Source organism: Callorhinus ursinus, unplaced genomic scaffold (genome assembly GCF_003265705.2).
Source record: "Callorhinus ursinus isolate GAN/ISIS: 27379988/994484 unplaced genomic scaffold, GSC_fseal_2.0 scaffold46, whole genome shotgun sequence".
Lineage (NCBI taxonomy): Eukaryota > Metazoa > Chordata > Mammalia > Carnivora > Otariidae > Callorhinus > Callorhinus ursinus.
In genome coordinates, this window is record NW_027397108.1 from 4,859,442 (window position 1) to 4,879,881 (window position 20,440).

The 20,440-nt window shown below is 46.1% G+C and overlaps 2 protein-coding genes across 2 annotated transcripts in view; one reads left to right on the plus strand and one right to left on the minus strand.

Annotated features, from left to right (window-relative positions):
* The window catches only part of BCO1 (beta-carotene oxygenase 1), a 131,500-nt gene that overhangs the window by 19,160 nt on the left and 91,900 nt on the right, over positions 1 to 20,440 (plus strand).
* The window catches only part of LOC112814720 (polycystin-1-like protein 2), a 58,642-nt gene continuing 42,172 nt past the window's right edge, over positions 3,971 to 20,440 (minus strand). Inside the window, 10 exon segments of the mRNA XM_073882297.1 lie at positions 3,971 to 4,081; positions 5,249 to 5,380; positions 5,915 to 6,016; positions 7,541 to 7,751; positions 11,523 to 11,683; positions 13,992 to 14,119; positions 15,665 to 15,812; positions 16,720 to 16,811; positions 17,140 to 17,277; positions 20,221 to 20,312. Of these exon segments, the coding sequence (XP_073738398.1) occupies positions 3,971 to 4,081; positions 5,249 to 5,380; positions 5,915 to 6,016; positions 7,541 to 7,751; positions 11,523 to 11,683; positions 13,992 to 14,119; positions 15,665 to 15,812; positions 16,720 to 16,811; positions 17,140 to 17,277; positions 20,221 to 20,312 (1,315 nt within the window).

Sequence of the window (20,440 nt, forward strand, 5' to 3'; positions counted from 1 at the left end):
GCCAGATCTAAACTGAGTCATTCCAAACAAAGCGGGTTGTTGGGCATTGGCCATAGGAGCTCTGACACAGTTTCTCTTTGATATTTCAAAATACTGGAAACAATCCAGGAACCCACTTTATTACTTTACAGATCCCAAGAGGCCTGGGTACACCAAACGGGACAGACAGAATCATGAACCTCGTAGAGGGTGCAAGGACTTGTCTGAGGATCGGGAATGTCTCCTTGGACACTGGGTGGGAGCCAGTCGGCTGATGCAGGAGTAATCAAAAGGCAAAGATGAAGCCCAGCATGGTCACTTCCTTGTTTAAGTAGCCAGCCCATGACCAAGGCCTTTTGAGAAAAGCAGAAATCATGTTTCCCATCCAAGGAGACAGAAAATAATTAAGTTCTGGGAAAGACCTCACCTTCAACACAAATTTTATGGAGTGGGCAGGAATCAGCAAAGAAACACCAGAGTGAAAAACACATCAAGCTCCACATCCTCGTTATTACAGGGTGGGCAACTTAAAGTGATGTGAGTGTGTGCAGGGATGTTTGGGAGATTCATGTTGTTACAGTGATCTTCCACCCCACTCATAAAAGGGGCACTGTCAGCACATCTGTGCAGTGGCTTGCAAGGGCTGTCATGCTCCATTTTCCTTTCCCTTGGTATGTGCCAGGGTCTGTGCAAACATTACCTTTTTATGTATTTTATTTATTTATTTGACAGAGACAGCAAAAGAGGAAACACCAACAGGGGGAGCTGGAGAGGGAGAAGGCAGGCTGGGATCATGACCTGAGAGGAAGGCAGACACTTAACAACTGAGCCACCCAGGTGCCCCAAACATTACCTTTTTAATCTCCAAACCGCTTTCTGATAGGTATTACTTTCATTTCATAGGTGAGGAACTAGAGGCTCAGAAAGGTTAAATGACTTGCCCAAGAGTAGAATGAGGAAAGCATTTATAACTTAAGCAGCTATTAGGTGGCAGTAGCAGGACTTGACCTCTAATCGGATTCACAGTCAACTTCTCTTAAGTTCTGTTCTTTGTGCCTCCATTTGGGAAGCTGACTGGCTCACAGTGGTCTTTTCCAAACTCCAGATCTTGGCTAGCTTCAATGTCAATGTGCTGTTTTATTGTTGTTTCATTATAAGCCAACATAGCATACTGCAAACCATTCCCTAAAATATTTGTTTCCAGCTCGACTAATGCATTTGGTGGGAAGAACAAGGTCACATATCAGTCTGTGGACCATATCACATGCCCTTCCACCAAAACAATAGGAAATGTGTCATTTTTTTTAATCTAATAAGCATTAGGATAATAAAAAAATTTTTTTTTCATAACTGATAATCTTTGTAACATCCATGGCTTGAGATTTGAAAGGTCATCTCATAGCACATTTGGTACAGACACCTGAAAATTGCATGTGGTGTTTTCTTTCAGGTGTCTCAGAAGGGGCGCACTCATCTTGTTAAACTTTTTTTTTCTCTCATAACTATAATTGAAGGAGTTGCCAATTTGGTATTTACAGTCAGTAAAGGAGTGGAGAGTAGATGGGAAAGATGAGAGAGATGAAGAACTTACAACTTCTCCAGATCTTAGAACTTTTCCTATTTAAAAGAGACTGTATGGGGGCACCTGGGTGGCTCAGTTGGTTAAGCGTCTGCCTTCGGCTCAGGTCATGATCCTGGGGTCATGGGATTGAGCCCTGAGTCAGGCTCCCTGCTCAGCAAGGAGTCTGCTTCTCCCTCTGCCTATACCCTGGCTCATTCTCTCTCCCTCGCTCTCCCCCTCCCCTTCCACCTCTCCCTCATAAATAAATAAAATCTTAAAAAAAAAAACCCAGACTGTACATATCTGGGTAGGTCTCTGTACCAGTTTATTGGGACATGTGTGTACACCTTGCCATGGGTTATTTGATGAACATCTCTGCACATGTAACTCCTGTTCATACATGACACAATAAAGAATAGATGATGGGCTTTTGGTTGGATAGAAGATGATGAAATCCCCAAGGTTTTGTGTATGTTCAATGTTGTGTGGCTCTTTATAAAGGATCCTGGGTGTGGTTTTTTGTTTGTTTGTTTGTTTTTTTGTTTTTTTGGTCAGGGCGGGATGCGGATTCACCTGTCATAAAAAAACATTGAGGCTCTCATCCAGATAGAAGACAGTAGTTCAGCTCCAGGGTTGATTAAGTCAGTCATCAAGCATTCATGTTCCTCTCATCTTTCTGCTCTGCTTCGGATTGCTCCCCATGGTCTCAAGGTAGCTGCCAAAGTTCCAGAAGTCTTGTTCAGACCAGACAATATCTAGCAGCATAAGACCCCATGTCTATGTGTCTCTTTTTATTAGCAAGTAGACCTTTCCAGGAAGTGTCCTGGGGACTTCAGTTTTCATTGGCCGGAACTGGGTCATGTGACTACCCTAAAATCCTCACATCAAGGGAAATGGATTATTATTACTAAGACAAATCAGTATTTACCTTAGGTAGCTACAGGGTAACCTTCCCATGAGTCATGTGGGAAAGGGGTAGAGGTCTACCTGAATGAAGTTGAGTTCTGACAGCAAGGAAGAAAATATGGGATGGAACCAGGCAGGCAGCCTAGAGGATGTTTCCGAAGGTATGTGAGGAGGAGGGACCAGACGGGTGAGCTGGAGAGGATATGGGAGGTGTGTCCCCTGCATGGGGGAGGGGAAATGTGCCCTTATCCACACAGACACCTGAAAGCCTTTTATAATCTAGATCTGTGGTTCTCAGAATTTAGAGCATGGTTATCAAGTCTGACTGTGCATTGGAATCACCTGGGGAGGCTTTAAAACTATTGTTGCCTGGGTCCTAGCCCAGAGGTTCTGATGTATTGGAATGAAGTCCGGGGATGCTAGCATGCAGCCAAGGTTGTGAACCACTGGTGTAGATCAGCAATTCCCAAAGTATCATCTAAGGAACACTAGCTCTGACTGAGGTGCTGCAGTATTGGATGCCTGGGGCAGAAAGGTTTGGGAGTCATTATACACTTTATCTCTTGTGCTCATCTCATCCCAGGAGACTACAGTGCCCGTTTAGCATATTAAAAATTCCCATACCAAAGAATTGTATAATCTTTTATACAAATGTGTTTCTCACATTTATTTGATTCAGAAACATTTCTGAGGGAATGACACCTGTTACGTTGAATTTTGTTTTCTAAAGAGATATGTTGAAGTCCTAACCCCCAATACTGAAAATGTGATCAAAATTGGAAATAGGGTTGTTGCAGATGTAACTAGTTAAGATGAGGTCATAATGGAGTAGGTTGGGCCCTCAACCCAGTATGACTAGACAACTTATAAGAGGAAGAGAAACACAGGGACAGACACAAGGAAGAAGGCCATGTGACGACACAGAGATTAGAATGACGCATCTTCAAGCCAAGGAACACCAAAGGACACCAGAAGCTGGAAGAGAAGACTCTTCTCCAGAGTCTTGGTGAGAACGTGCCCCCCTTGACACCTTGATTTTGGGCTTCTGTCCTCCAGAATGCAGGCCATAAATATATGGTATTTTAAGCCACCTAGTTTGTGGTACTTTGTTCTGGCAACTGTAGCCATTAATATCTCTTGGACACAGTTTGAGAAACCCTGAACTAGAATCATTCAGAAGCAACCCCTCACCAACCAAGAAGATGAAATAGTCCATAGAGATTATTTTTCCCAAACTCCAGACAATATTTGTTTTATTTCTAGAACGAAATACATTTGAACAAACAGTCTATTACAGTAGTGGCAATCGCACATATCTGTATATATATTTTTCTTACTTTTTCACTTGCCAGGCTTGGTGACTTTTCTATGCACACAGGAAAACATACAGAGAGACTGTAGAATCACCAATAAACATAGGTCTGAGGCTCTGGCCTTCCCCCCTCTACAGATGCTTATGTGTAGATGAAGACCTTAACCCTTGGGTGCAGCTGGTACAGGTGGAGGGGACCAGGCCTCTGACCGCTACTTGGGCTGCTCACTGCTGTTTCCAGGCTCCTCTTTTTTACATTTAATACCCAGGAAACCGAGTATTTTCATCAGCAACAAATCAACAATCTCTCCTTCCTCCGACAGCTGAAGAGGGAAAAAGAACCATGTGATGTACATAGAACCATCCTCTTTGGGGGCTGCTCTTTCTTTCTAAGGGGAAACCATGGTTTTATTGTCCAATTTGGTCTCTGCCAAAGTCACTTGAGTATTTAGAGCCAATTTTGTGTTGGGAGTCCCCTTCTTCTGGGCATCCCAAGGGTGTATGCTCCCACCTTTATCCCCGGGAGGTCCCTTCTTCCCCTGTGATGAGAATAAAATTCCCTCTACCACCCCCAACGGAGGCTCTTAGGAATTTATGTGCAAAGACCCTTGTGCATTGCTGCTGGGAAAGCGAAATGGTGCAGCCACTTTGGGAAATCGTTTGCTGGCTTCTCAAAATTTAAACTAGTTACCATATGACTTGTTGAAATAAATTTCCAGGCCCAAGATGGAGCTGCTCCTGCCTGGCATGCCATGACAGCAAACCGAAGCTTACAGAACTTTTGTGTCCCTGTAAATGCTTCCTTGCCCAAAATTCAGTATATCAGTTCAGCCGGTCCCCAGACACCAAGTGACCTCTGGGCTCTATACTTACTTTCTTTTCTGTCTCTCCCCAAACAAGGTTGACTGTGCAGCCCTAGCCAATCAGATATATATATTTTTTTCCTCTTCCTTGTTCTTTATTATTTATCCTGTAAAAGCTTCCTGCCTTCCACCCCCTTTGTACTTCTCTGAATGGAGAGTGTCCACTTCATGAAGTGTTAAAGTTTATATCACCTAAGTTATCTGCTTTAATAATTTTTTAACAGGTTCTCAGACTTGGTTGTGTATAAAAATCACGTGGGAAGATTTCAAAAATAACGGTGTTTGACTCATTCCCCCCAGGGGTTTTGTGTTTATTGGTCTCAGTGCAGCAGCAGACGTCCCAAAAGCCCCCACATGATTCTAATGTAGAAGTAAGGCTGAGAATTACTGTGGTCATGAGTGGGAGTGCCACCTTGGGAATCAGGAGACCTGATTCTAGTCTGCTCTTCATTTGCTTGGCATCTTAGGGAAGTAATTTCCTCCTTCTGCACCTGTCCCCCCCCCCCCGCCATGAAATGAGGGCTTTGGGCTACAGTGGTCTCTCACATCCCCTTAATGTCTAATGCTGCTCAGTCTCTTCCTAGTTCAAGGTCAGTGACTGTTGAAAAATAGGCTAAAGGGACTCACCTGATCATATTTTTGCTCCTCATTGAAGGCCACCAGGATGACAGAGATAAATAGATTCAGCACCACAAATGTCATGAAAATGATGCAAGACCCAATCAGGAAGGAGCCAAGCACTGGGCTGTAGTCTAGGACCTGTGGGGAAGAAAGCCAGTCACCCCCAGGAGTCCTGTGCCCTAATGGCCACTTCCCCTAGGCACCCTTTGAGGGAAAACTGGTTCCCAGACTAGGCAGAGCCTGGGACCAGGAAGGTCCCCTTCTGCCGGGCAGTGCTCTCAAGAGCTGCTAGGAGAGAAAAAGGACCGCATCCCCTACTCCCTACTGCCACCATTTCCAAATATGGCTACCATTCCTGGCTAGGGCCAGGAGCATTCCCTTCTAGAGACCTCCCAGCACAGCCCTCTCCTGAGTAGCCAGTGCCTGTTGTTCTCCCATAAGCTGGGGTCCCCAGGGCAAGCTATGGGCCCTAGTATGGGGCTGTCTGCCTAGAGGAAGGGAAACAATTTTATTTGTCCAAAGTTGCCCTGTGCTTACCAAGCCATGGACCCAAGGGGTAACATTCACCCAGGAGGAGGCATTTCAGGAGGGTGCTTTTTCTAATTTTCATAAAGGCTTGGTGTAGATGGCAGTGTCTATGTCCCCCACCCCCACCACACCACACCCCATTACCTCCTCATAGTTAAAGATTCCTAGCTGAAGGCTGATCATCGTTTCTGCTGCATCAAAGAGGGTTTTGTAGGAATGGAGTTTCCAACCAAATATTAAGTTTGACTGTTATGGAAAGAGTCCTCGTGAACAGAGAAAGAAACCAAGTGACCTCCCCGCCCCACGCCCAATGCCTATTGTTTGACAGCAGAGACAGTGTTCTGGGTCAGCCACATCCTTGGCCTGGCTGTACCTACTTTTGGTACCTACAGGGGCTTGCAAGTGGGTGTATGTACATACCCAGTTCTGTAAGGGATGCATACGCACTTTGGGGGCTCAGGCACTATTGTGTTCACTCAGATGACTGCTCTAAGACTCAGTGATGAAACTGGGCTCTTTGAGGCCCTAACCTTTGCTCTGGGGGAGTTGGGTTGGATAACATCAGGCTTCTGCCTGGACAGGGCCTTACCCGCCCCCCACCATTGATGAGTTCCTCCTCACCACAGCACCCTTCCCCCCAAAGATTTCCACTATTGTGTCAGGCAGGCCCAGCACTCCCTTGGCTCTGAGTTGGTGACTTCTGGTCCCAGAGGACACTGCAGTATCCCTGCAGCTCCTGCACTGCAGATGGAGGACTGAATAAATCCATTTGAATTGAGGGGTCGGGTGGAGAATTTTTTATAAAATCAGACTTCAGCTTTTTAGCATATGCCCTCCATCACTGCATCAACTCACCTCACCCGATTTCTCAGGGGGAGAGAAGAAGATGGAGTAGGGTCAGAGAGTAGGGAGTCAGGGTTGAGGTGATAGGCACAGGAAGAGGAGGAGGAATGTGGAAAGGGTTAGAGAGGGAGTGGGACTGGGATAAGAGGGACCACTGGGTGCTATGGAGGTCAGGGATGATGGAATATGAGGCTGGATGGGCCAAGGCAAGAACTGGGAGAGGGATTGGGGTAGGGAGTGGGTCAGGACTGGGTGAAGGGTCACAGAGGAGTGGGAGCCATGGTATTCTGGGGAATGTGGACTTGGAGAGGATGGGGGCGTATTTAGATGGAGATCAAAATTTGGCAGAGGGTCTTTGTTTCCCACATTAATTGATAATAAAAGAGTTGATAACGCAATATTTTTTTCATTCACAAAAGAGATGTGATTGCCAAAAAGCTCTCAGTGTCAAGGGACTGAATGAAATGATTTTTGGCCCTATTAAGTTCATGCCTCATGTGTAAGGCATCGAGCAGTGACATAGTCTACAGATGTGTCTGTCCTCACTTCCCCTTCTCTGCCCAATTCATCTCCACATCCCCCAACACAGAGGGAATGTTCTGTGCATGTCTGCGCAATTGGGATCTTAGGAGAACTGACACATCCAGGCAGGGTCTGGATACAGAAAGGAATCCTTTATTGGAGGTAGTCAGCCCTTTCTGCCTTAGAGACTATACCCCCTCACTCTTACCCAACTGAGGTCTCCAGCCTTTGCCATTTGGGGTGGCCAGTTTATGAGCTCCCATCTAAAAAGCCCTGGACTCAGAAGCTCCACCATCTCCCTCAGGTACCAAAGTCTTCTTACCCTAACCCTCAGCCCCCCACCACTGAGAAGCCTGTGCTTCCAAGGAGACCAGCCCTGAAGGTTTCACCGAAGGAGCCACTCACTGCAATGGAGTAAGCCAGAAGCATGATAAGGATGATGATGATAAAGCCTGAAATGTCCCCCCAAGCACGGCGTAGGGCTGAAGTGATCATATTCATTTTGGGGTTCAACCTGAGCAGATGCCAAAGCTTCACTGTGGACAGCAACACCAGGAAGGCAATAATGTAGCCAAGGGCAGCATCAGCCGCTGCTGTCTCACTGAAACTGATACCCCTGTGGGACCAAAACGGGAGACTGGGCCTCAGAGACTATGAGAAGCTCAGCCAGAGCTCATTTGGCCTCAGTTCAGCCCAGGATGCAGGATTAGATTTATTATGATCTCAGAGGCCATCACTTCCCACAGTAGGTCTGGGAGATAGAACTGGTCCAATCTCCCCAGCTAGGTAATGATGAGCTGGTGATGATGGTGATGGTGGTGATGATGGTTATGATATGGATGACGATAATGATGATGGAGGTGATGGTGGTGGTGATGATGGTGATAATGATAGGGCTGATGGTGATGGTGGTAAGAATGATGGTGAAGATGATGCCTATGATAGGGATGATGATGTTGATGGTAGTCATGGGACCATTTCCTAGCATTTTTGGTTAATGGCTGCAGAGCTATGGAAATCCTCCCAGTGTCAAGAGGATGGAAGTGAGGGCATTCTGTGAGCCTCCTCTCCTGGCTTGGGTTCCCTAGATGCCACATCGTCCCTCACACTTGTCTTGAGTGTATGTCTGCACTGCTCTTGCATTTGAAGGAAGGATGGAAGTATCACTCACTTTCTGTGCTAAGTAAGGACCTAATAAACCTCAACTGCATTGTCTCAACTGACCTTCAAGACCACTGGATGAGGTAAGTATTGCTGTCTCTGTTTTACCGATAAGGACGAAGAGTTGGCACAAGGTCACAGAGCTAGTGACCTACCTAGTGGTGAAAGGATGAGAGTTGGAATCCAGGCATGTCTGATTCCAAAGTCTGGGTCCTTCCTGCCCTCCCACCCTGCCCTTCATTCCCTTCACTTCCTGTATTTGCACTTTTAATTCAGTCTTAATATTGGTGTATTGTTAAAATGACATAGAACTAAGGGTGCCTGAGCAGCTCAGTCGGCTAAGCGTCCCCCTCTTGATCTCAGCTCAGGTCTTGATCTCAGGCTTATGTGTTCAAGCCCCATGTTGGGCTCCATGCTGAGCATGGAGCCTACATAAAAAAAAAAAAAGAAAAAAGTAAAATGGAGTAGACCTATATCTGGTGACATAGATGGAGAAGAGGTTATTGTTAAAGGATTTCCTTTTTCCCTTGGTGCCTGTGATTCTTGACCACACCACTTAGAAGAATGAAGAGGTAGACCAGACGAAGAGTGGTGGGCAGCAAAGCAAAGTTTATTAAGCAATAGTAAAGTGATAATACAAAGCTCCTGAAGAGGGAGGGGCCCTGAGAGGCTTGCCACTGGAGTTTCTAAGTCTAGGGGTCTTTATGGGCTTGTTGTCAGCTGTTTTAATCTGAGGAACCCTCCATGTTCCTGTCATCCAATCAGGTTTTTGTCATCCATCAGTGGGAAAGGGTGGAGGGCTCCTTCCAGGGTGGTGTAAAATCCTTTTAAAGGTGATTTCCTCTTAGGGTGGGGCCCCTTGTCCCTGCCTGCCTTTCTTCCAACTCTCCTTCATCATTATGGAAAAAAATTACACGATCTCAAGTTTGTAAAAGCATTTAATATACATTTATAATGCCTGAATGAAAGCTACCCTTCTACCTAATCTCCTGCCTTCCAGAATCTTCCTTCCCTTTGAGCAGACTGGGGCTGCTGGTATGGATGGCTGCTTCCTCCTTTGGCCCCTGCAGCACCTTTTTCCTGCCTCTTTTAAAATACCTAACCCTCTCTCATGCCATTTAGAGCTCAGTGAAGGTCTGTGAGCTAAATGACCCAGCCTAGGGTATAGGTTAGGAATGCAGAGTTCAAATTACAGGCCCTGCATTTCCATTTCCAAATTCTCTGACCTTGGACAGACATCCTTTCTGAGCCTCAACTCCTTATCTGTAAAAAAAAAAAAAAAGATGTTCATAATTCTATCTTTCAGAAATTTGGGGAAGATTAAAGTAGATGAAATAATGCTTTTAAAGTGATGTTTTTATAACAGTGTACAGCATCCAAGAATGAATAAATATTATCCATATCAATAAAATTAGTGGGTGAGTCAAGAAACACAATGGTTTGAAGTAAGGATTGCGATCCTAGAGACACACAAGCTAGGTTTTTGGGGTTTTTAAACAAATTTTAAGATTTTAAGTAATCTCTACACCCAACATAGGGCTCAAACTCATGATCTTGAGATTAAGAGTCGCATGTTCTACTGACTGAGCCAGCCAGTTACCCCTTAAGGATTTTATTTTAGGTAATCTCTACACCCAACATGAGGCTTGAATTTACAATCCCAAGATCAAGAGTTGCATGCTGTACTGACTGAGCCCCTCACATAAGCTAGGTTTAAATTACGTCTCTGCCACCTTTTAGCTCTGTGGCTTGGGGAAGTTACCTCTGTGAGCTTTAATTTCTTTCCTTTTTTTTTTTTAAAAGATTGTATATATGTATGTATGTTTTTATTTGTCAGAGAGAACAAGCAGGGAGAGCAGCAGGCAGAGGGAGAAGCAGGCTCCCCACTGAGCAAGGAGCCAGATGTGGGACTCGATCCCAGGATCCCGGGATCATGACCTGAGCCGAAGGCGGATGCTTAACCCACTGAGCTACCCAAGCATCCCTTCAATTCCTTTATTTGTAAAATGGAATATTGTTAATGTAAGCAGAAAGAGTTAGGGGTCCCCAGAAACAGAAAGACCTAGCTTTCTTGACATAGGAAGTCATTTTAGGCCCCCAGCCATCTTGTGAATGAATGTAAGAATAAAACAGCCATTATCAGGCCAGGAGATAGTCTGATCATATCAGGGACAATCTGTGCTAAAACAAAGCCAAGATTGACCTGATGTACATTCTTAAGTTCTCGTTGCAGGATCTAAACCCCCTTGAGTACTCAGATACCAGACCAGCTAAAGCCAGGGAAATGATAATGCTGAACTTTGCCAGCCCTAGTGACTTCCACCTGGACTCAGTTACCCTTAGATGACTTCTGCCCCAATGTCATGCTGTATTCCCCATTGTGCACACAAGCCCTTTTGAGTATGTATTCACCCTTACCTTAAAACTTCCCCAATTTTGTGGTTTGGGGAGACACTGCTTTGGGAAAGATCCTCGGTGTTCTCCTTTACTTGTTGCAAGTAAAATTCTTCCTTTTCCTACTCTCTTGGCTTGGTCTTTTGTCTTTTGTCTTTTGGCTCGACACCCACCAAGAGGCAAACCCATGTCCGGGTAGTAACAACATCTACCGCGGTGGATTCTTGCAAGCATCTGGTGGGCTAGTGCATTTGGTCTAGCAGAGTGGACACTTTATGTAAACAGTAGCAGATGTAGGCAGACTGGTGTGCTACTACATCTTTGGGGAAGGGACCTTCACAGGGTGTCACATGGTCTTATTTTTTGGTAAGATTTGCAAAAGTAAGATATTGTTCTATTTTGTATTAAAGAGCCCTCTCAACTGCAGATGTGTCAGGCCGCAAACCTGAATCTAAGTGGTAGCTATAGTTATGTTTTTTGTTTTTTTTTTTTAAGATTTTATTTATTTGAGAGAAAGAATGAGATAGAGAGAGCACATGAGAGGGGGAGGGTCAGAGGGAGAAGCAGACTCCCCGCTGAGCAGGGAGCCCGACGCAGGGCTCAATCCCAGGACTCCAGGATCATGACCTGAGCTGAAGGCAGTCGCTTAACCAACTGAGCCACCCAGGTGCCCTATAGTTATGTTTTTAAAGAGTGACCCTGGTGATCTGAAGGTCAACAAGATTTCAACCCACACCTTAGGGGGGGGTTCTCCCCCCCCCAACCCTGGGGCCACAGAGCTGGAGGAAGCAGGTCTAGTGTGGGAGTTGGGGGCCAAGGCAGAACCACTTACTCCTCCCCATGGTTCCGGTAGCACTGGATTTCACGTTCTGCCAGGATGGCCCTCTTCACAAACATCGCCAGGGCACTCCAGCTGGCCAGGATGATGGTCAGCTCCAGAAGATTTCACTTGCTATGGAAATAGCACCACCTCTGTTTCCTCATGAGCTTGCCCTAGGAAAGGAGCTGGAGGTTCTACCAAATGCTGTAGCCAGAACTGTGCCTCCCTACCCCTTCCACCATGGCTCTCCAAACCCCTCAAGATGACCCTCCAGCAGGGGCCTACTGTATCCTGGAGAGGCTTCTCAATAAAGAAGCCATAGAGTGCCTGGGGCCTCTCCCCTGTCTTGTGCACAGCCCCCGCTCTGCTTTCATTACCAACTTGGGCTGCAGAATTTGGGGGTACATAAGAGTAAATACAGCATCTAACAAGAAAAACATTTATCTCCGATGCAAAAAATTGGGGAATGGGAAAGAACCCCCCACCTTTCATAGAGCATTTACTTTAGAAAACTTTGTGAAATCTTTCTCTGCCTCTTTGAGACATATATAAATCTTTTTGAAAGTTAAACTAGCCTCAGGAATGTTTTTCTAAAGGACCTGGGAGCTTTCTCTTTGAAGTGGGAACACAAAGGAAAGAAGGTAGTGCCCTTCACTCCCAGTTTCCCTGGGATGGTAAAAGCCAAATGGTAGGCCCCTGGCTCCAGGTTGCAAAATTACCTCCTAGTGTGAACATGTACATTTATTTTTCCTTTTGATAAAGGCAGTTAGCAAACACAAGTGGCCACCCCAATTACCGGATGAATTTAGGGTGGACTAGTGGGACAGATGATTCCATAAATCCTCTTGAGGATTAATTACTGTTTATCTTAAGGATGTATATAAAATGGGTCCTATTTGACTGGCAATGCAAGGGTGAGACTCCTTTCTGTCTTTGGAATCTGTTAGTGGATTGCCTGGGATGTGCATCACAGTCTAGTGTCATGCTTATTCAATAAGAAAAGTTGTTTTTTTAGGGGGAAGTGGAGAGTTACCGTTTAACAGGTACGGTTTCCGTTTTGTAAGAGGGAAAAAAATCTGGAGATGGATGGTAGTGATGGTTGCACGACAATGTGAATGTACGTAATGCCACTGAGCTGTACATTTAAAGATGTTTAAAGTGGTAATTTTATGTTATATATATTTATCTACCACAATTAAAAATGAGTAATTTTGTTAAAGTAGTTTTTTTTTCCTACCTTTGTGGAGAGGTTTTCTAGATTGGCAGGAGACTGTTTTTAATCCTCTTTCCCCATTGGGTGTCACACGTCGAAAGGAATTACGCTGTGCGAGTTCTAGGCCTCCCTCCTGTTTTTCCCTCTCGCTAAAGAGAATCTTCCTACTGTTCTGTTCTATTTCCCTCCTCCTCACTACTCTTATGGAGAATGGATTTGTGTTTGGCTGCTAAGAGGCTAAAGTTTGCCTCCATTATAAAGGGATGGAGATGGCGGAAGATTTTAAGAACTGCTTAAGTGGCATTTTGAGAAAGATGTAAGGGCTTTGGAGAGAAGCGTTGTGTGGCAGCTGCAGGCAGAGGGTGAGGGCAATCCGGAGGGGAGGAGTGAGCTCCGGGGGGTGGGTGGTGGATGGACCTCCTTTGATGTTCTTAGGTTGCTACTTGATGACTGTTCCCTGTTGGATTTGCAATGGTGATGCTCAGAGGCCCCATGGGATCGAGGTTTATGAGTCTGAGGTACGACAGAGGGGTTGAGTGTCGAGTTCAGGGGTCACACTTTCTGGATTCAATTTTGGCCTTGGATAAATTACTTAATGTCTCTTTAGGTTTCAGCTTCCTACTCTGTGAAGGGCTTCAGCTTCCTACTCTGTGAAGTGGAGCCAATAGAAACTTTCTCCTGGTGTTAAAGGAGAAAATCCATTCAAGGTTCTTCGCACAATGTCTGTCACGTGGTAAACAATCAAAGTATCATCCTTACTTCAAAGTGGTTGTTGTGGCTCTTGAGCAGGGGATGGGGAGGCCCTTTCAAGATGTCTGATTTGCATTTTTGGTGGGGCAGGGGCGGGGGTATGTACCAAGCTTCAAATGAGTTCCCAGCTTCCTCAAACCACCGTCATTATCAACATCGGCACCTTCGTTTTGCAACATGGTGCTATTTAAAGTTGGCAGAGGGGATTTTTTTCCTAATTCCCAGGGACCACAGGTGAACTGCCAGCTACCTTTGAAATTTTTGGAAGGTCTCAGTTCCTCTCCCTTCCCCACCCAGGAAGGACTACCCTCTGAGTCTCAGTTCCTGAGAGGTGCTGAAAGCTGGTCCCTGATCTGGGTCAGCCCTCAGGACTGCAGAAGGACCAAAAGGGTGCCATGGCAAACAGGTTAGCAGAACACTCCCCTCTCCTTTCTTGAGGCTTCACTCTGGGGAACGTGTGTGAGAGGGGACAGGCACACTGCTGCTTCTATCCCATGGAGCCATAGCCTACACCTCACCTGCAAAATCATGTAGTAGAGGAGGAACAGGAGGTAGATGGCCTCTGCTGCTAGCACGAAGGGGTGCCAGCCATCAGTGAAGGGGTACAGGCGCAGGCTCTGCAGGCTCATATGTGCAAAGAAGGTTCCTGGGAAGTAAAACATGTTCTGCTTACTCCTGGTCACCCACCCGCTCAGAGCCACCACTTCTGACCAGAAGTCATCAGTGGCATGATGAAAACTCAGGCATTTTGAGGGCTGGCCAGGGCAGAAGAGAAGATAAAGGTCCTTCAGACCCACAGACCCAAGAGACTGGACACATAGTGGATGTCAAAGATAATGGACATATCAGAGGGGACCCAGGAAGCTGAACTGGAAGAGCCACTCCCTATCCTCTGCATCTGGTGTCAGCCATTTGTGCCCTCAGTCACCTCCAGCCAAATCACACCACTCACTGAACATTCATTTACTCCAGGCTGGCTCACTTAAAGCTGGTTCACCTAAAGAGAGTTCACTGAAGATCAATTCATCTATTGACCCGTATGCCTAAAATTCAGCCTTCTTTTGAATCCTCTTTCATCCATTTATGTGTCTTATTTTGGGGGGGAGTATTGTAATGATATTTTAGTAATGATTAAAAAAAATAGTTTGATAAGGCTACCGCCTCTGAAGACAAAGCCATCCCCGAGAAGGTCAGAATGGAGAGACACAAACAACCTGAGTCCTTGCCAATATCAGTGGACTGCTTGAACCAACCAGACCTGAAACCCAATCCTCATTTCTCATTTGTAGAAACACATAATTTAGTCAGATATGTTTGGGGACAGGCTGCTTAATTGGTCCCTAAGAACCACAAAGGTGGCAAAAAGAAGTAGAACACAAGGATACAAATACCCCCCCACACACAAAAGGATTTAAAAGAAGCACTTGACAATGGCCAGTGATCATGAAAGTTGAAGGCCTTTTTCTTTTCTTTCCACTATTCTGAAATTTAAAGAACTACAGGCATGTATTAGCTCTATTAAAAATGTAATTTGATACTAAAAATGGCTTAATTTTTAAAGGAGAGGTGGTTGAATTTTAGGAAAATTCGTTATCAGCTGAGGAAGCTTTGGGTCAGTGTTTTCAATAGATTTTGATAGCGTTAAAAGGGGAGGAAGGCGGGAATTGGGGAGAAAGAAATGGAACAGAACACAAACTATCAGAGTATATTGCATATAGTGAAGGAATATATTTTTGAAGCTTTTGTCTCAGTTATGTATCTTTGTGTGTGTATGTTGGAAAATAATGTAAAATGTACTTTGTCCTGTAGGTTGAGGTACAAGTTGTAAAATGTTGTTTTAGGTGAAATTATTTGTTACCAGGTCACCCTCTCCCCAGCCTGCCTTCCCCAGAGCAGGAAGCTCAGGGTGATGAGCTGCCTTCAGACTCCAACTGGGTTCCCTCAGGGTATCTTGGGAGACAGGCCAGAGAGAAGTAGAGGCAACTAGGAATAAAGCTGGAGCAGCCCTGGAACCTGGCCTTTGGGTGCCCAGGGAGAACCAAGACCCACCCCCAAATCTCCCAAACAACCACTGGCTCCAGAACTCTGGCCCCGGGGCAGCGAGGCCCAGCCTGGTCAGGAGGCCTGACCCAGAGGGAGGGGAGTCTGTCTTCAGAACATTCTAGACGGGGTCACAGGCAAGGCTGCCCACCCAGGGCGCTAGTCTCCAGGGTCAGAGGGATGATGCAGAACGGGTTGACGTTGGCGTTGTAAACAATGAACTCCACAAAAACGGCTCTGGTCAGTCTGTCCAGCCAGGTGTTGTCAAAGAGGTACTGGAGAATTCTGTAGGAAGAGGGCTAATTAGGAACATTTCCAACTACAGTGGCTCTCTGCCCTCTATGCCCGGGGCCATAGGGCCTTGGAGCTGCTCCTGGGAGTGATCACAGTTTCCCACCAATGGTGCAGTGTCTTTGCACCCATGGTCTCCTGGATGTTAGAGAAGAGGTCCTCAAAGTGTGGTCCCCATACTGCCGGCATCCACATCATCTGAAAACTCAGTAGAAATGCAGATTCTCAGTCCCTACCTCAGATCTCTCGAAACAAAGTCCTCTGGGGGATCTGTGTTTGGGGGATCTGTGTTTTGCTGAGCCTTCCAGGGGATTGTGACACTTTTTAAAGTTTAAGGACCACCATGTGAGAGGAACCGCATAGAAAATCAGGGGCTTAAGCAGGCAGCAATAGCAGCAGTAGAGACCTCTCTTGGGTTGGCATTTCACATGAAACCAGTTTCTGGAGGTCTGTCCACTGGTGTTGTGGAAAGAGCATGTGCTGGAGGGATTGGGGTTCAAATCCTGACTGCCTCGTAGGCAAGCTGATAACCTCTCCAGGACTCAGCCTCCTCATCTATGATAGTGTTACCACCAGTGCTTCGGGAACATTGTGAAGAGAAAATGCAATAGCATGTCTGTGTGTGTGTGTGTGTGTGTGTGTGTGTGTGTGTGTGTGTGTGTGTAATAGTAACTGGCAGCAATAGTAATGGGCATATTTTAAAATATGCCCTGTGCCCACTGGGTCTGTGTCCTGCCTGGTGTATAGAAGAGAGAATATCAGTTGTCGCAGTGGCAGGAAGACCCGTCTTGTGCTGAAATTGACTATTCCTGTCCTGTCCTTAATCCCAGGGGACCCCCGCCAGTTGTTCTCCTTGGGGGTTTGTTACCTGTGTTCCTAGAGAAGACTGAGGTGCACATGGGTTCACTAACTTGCCTGGGGCCACACAGCTAACAGGAGCAGTGCCAGGGTTTCACACTCAGGGCTCTCTAACTCTAGAGTGTACTGGGAGAGGCGGTCTGCATGGGCTGTGGATGTCCATGCACAATCATGTTGGGTATTCCAGGAATGCAAGGTCCTGGCTGGGCTTTGCCCAAGCCATTTCTTAAGGCTATGTTTGTAGTGAGCAGCCTCGAGGGGTAAGGTGGAGCAACAGTAGGAAGTATGGATTTTATCAAGGGCCATGTGGGGCCATCAAGGGATTTTAAGTGTAGGGGAGAAGCTGAGGTGAGTTGGTATTTGGAAAACAGGCCCAGAGGCAGCATGGGTCTGTCAAAGATTGCACCATTGTCTGTTCAAGTCTGTGCTGACAAGCAATGAGTGGGGAGGCTGCTGTGGGTGACCTTGGTTGCCTACCCAAGATTTCTCTGATGAAGGCAAATGCCTTCTGTTCCTTGAGATGGGTGGTTTTCATCTTCTCGATGTCAATGGCCAAAGGCGACTGGTAAATGTCCTTTCTGCTGCATCTTTGTGCTCGAAACAAGGCAGAAGGGCCTGTGAAAGCAAAGACACGAGGACAGTCCCCCAAAGGGCAACGGACCCAGCCTCTACTTTTGCAGCCAGAAGCCTCCTCCCTCACCAGGAACAACAGGATCCACCATTCCTCTTCCTCAGGAGCCATTTCCCAATGCTGCCCTCCACGCCCCTGCCCCTGCCATCCCTGTGCTCAGAATTCTGTCCCTACTTCAGCTGGGGGATTCTTCTCATACTGAAAGCACAACGCCCTCCCTTCCTGTGCTCCTGGACCCTAAGATGGATCCCTGTGTTCCCGAAACTGTAACAGATGGAAGAAGGGGGGTCACTAATATTTCAAATTCCTGTCATGTCTAAGTATATCTTTTTCAAGCCACTTTATTGAGCTATAATTTTCATAAATTTTCCCATTGGAAGTCTACAATTCAATGATTTTAGGACATTTATAGAGTTGTGCAACCATCACCACAACCATTTTAGAACATTTTCATTAGCCCAGAAAGTCCTCTCACATCCCCATGAAGTTAGTCCCCACTCCCAGTCTGTCCCACCCTCAGCCTCATTAATCTGCTTTCTGTGTCTGTAGGTTTTTTCTGGATATTACGTATAAATGGAATCCTACAGTGCATCGTTTCTTGTGTCTGGCTTTTTTCACTTAGCATAATGGTTTGGAGTCCATCCATATTGTTGTGTAATTAGTATTTAGTTTCTTTTTTGGTATGGATACACTCCTGTTTGTTTATGCATTCACATCTAGATTGTTACTAGTGTTGGCTATTAGGAATAATGCTGCTAGGAACATTTACATACAGATGTGTGTATAGACATATATGTTCATTTCTTTTGGGTAGATTCCTAGGAGCGGCCATTTGGCTATTTCAGATGAACCTGCTCTGAACATGTATATACAAGTTCTTGCATGGAAATAAGTCTTCAAGTCTCTGGGATAAATGCCCAAGAATGCAATTGCTGCAGCATATGGTGAATCCATTTTTAGTTTTGAAAGGAACTGCCAAACTTGTCCAGAGTGACTGCAACATTTTACATTCCCACCAGCAGTGTGTGAATGCTCCAGTTCCTCAGCATCCTTGTCAGCATTTGGTATTATCACTACTTTTTTTTTTTTAAAGATTTTATTTATTTATTTGACAGAGAGACACAGCAAGAGAGGGAACACAAGCAGGGGGAGTGGGAGAGGGAGAACCAGGTCCCCGCTGAGCAGGGAGCCCGATGCGGGGCTCGATCCCAGGACCCTGGGATCATGACCTGAGCCGAAGGCAGACTCTTAACGACTGAGCCACCCAGGTGCCCCGGTATTATCACTACTTTTAACTTTAGCCATTCTGATAGGGGTGTATTGTCCAAACTGTCTTTTGAATCCATGCCTTTCTTTCCACCCCCACTGCCAGGACATGTCACCTCTTGTCTGGACCATTCCAACAGTCTTTTCCCCACTTGTACTTTTGACCCAATACTTCTCATTTCCTAAGAGCAACCACAGTAATCTTTCCCAAATCACAAGGTAGATCATGCCTCTCTCCTATGTAGCACTCCAGAACTCCAGCACTGACCTGGGTGCTACAAGGTTCTGCTCCCCACCCACCTCTCGGCCCTCATTTTGAACCATTCTTCCCCTAATTCCCCATGCTTGGGCCACACTGTCAGTAATCACTGTAAAATGACAAGCTCTGTCCCACCTCAGGGCCTTTTCAAGGGCCCAGTGTGCATTTCCTCCCTTCGCCAGGCTCCAGGAGCCAACGTAGGTACTACCTCAGCAGACAGGCCTGCACTTTCCCCTTCTCTCCCCAAGTTCTCCTCACATTTCACGCTAGCATTGTTTACTTGTTTAATGTGTCTCCCCCTGTGGGCTGTGCTTTTCAAGGGCAACCCGTTCCATCCAGTGCTGCGTTGCATTGCCGGGAGTGAGAGCAGGGATTGGCTTCAAATGGTCAAGAGGGAACCTTTGAGTACGACGAGTTAAGAGGATGGTTGCACAGCTCTAGAAATTTACTAAAATCAATGAATTACACACTCACAATGAGTGGATTTCATGTAAATCATGTGCCTAAGTCATCGAACTGTGTGTTCGATGTACTCCCTGAGTGGCTGCCAAAAGAATGAATGAATATTTAATTGTTCTGGAAGCTGGCGTCTCTTTGGACAAAAATTACTCTTTTGTCTTGGGAAGGTTTTAACGGATCTGCAAAGCCAAAACAAAAACAAATCCAAACCCTATCCTAGAGTGGAAGAATACAGGCCCATGAGGAGGAAACCACACTATATAATAATGTTCGTACAATAATATAGGTATGCCTTTTGTTTATTTGCTCCTGTTTTATTTTCCCCAAACATCAAAATCTCTGCAGTGACTATTAGAGTGTTGATTCTGTTCTGTTCACATATTTGTTTTTGTGATTATCTTATTGTAGGCATTCTCAAGAGTTTAGGTTGGGAAGTGAGAAATCAGGTTGGGGGGCAGGGGGCTGCTCAGTGGCCTCCTCCAACAGGGGTCAGCATGGCTCTGTTCTAATAAAACTTCGTTTACAAAAACAAGCAGTGGGCTAGATTTGGCCTCATGGCTGTGGTTTGCAGACCCTTGTCCTGGAACCCACCTGCAAGCATGTTCTGTTTTGGTTTTCATTCTAAAGACCAGGGCCCTGAGCCTAGGAGGAGAAAGTTGCTTGCTTGGGATTTCACAGAGAATGATGGCCAGGCAGAGTGTGGACCCCAAGGGGCCTCTTCTGGCCAAGGGGTTGTGCTTGGGTCCAGAGAGAAAGGCTAGGGTAGAGAAGGAGCAAGGTTGCTCGAGAGAGTGAAGGAGTCATTTGGTTTTGGATGGTTTGGGGCTGCTTTCCCAATCAGGGGTGAAGGAATGATGGGGCAAGAAGGTCAGCAGCTGGGCTCTGTAGGGCTGTCTCAGCTTCATCGGTTTCCAGGCCCCTTCCTCCACCTATGCACCATTACCTGGGCCAGACAGACGTCCTGGGAGGGAGGTCACAGGCTCCTCCTCATCTTCCACTCTCTTCAAGACCAGTGCAAAGAAGGCTGCAAAGCATCTCAGGAAACAAACTGAGGGTTGCTGGAGTGGTGGGGGGTGGGAGGGATGGGGTGGCTGGGTGATAGACATTGGGGAGGGTATGTGCTATGGTGAGCACTGTGAATTGTGCAGGACTGATGAATCACG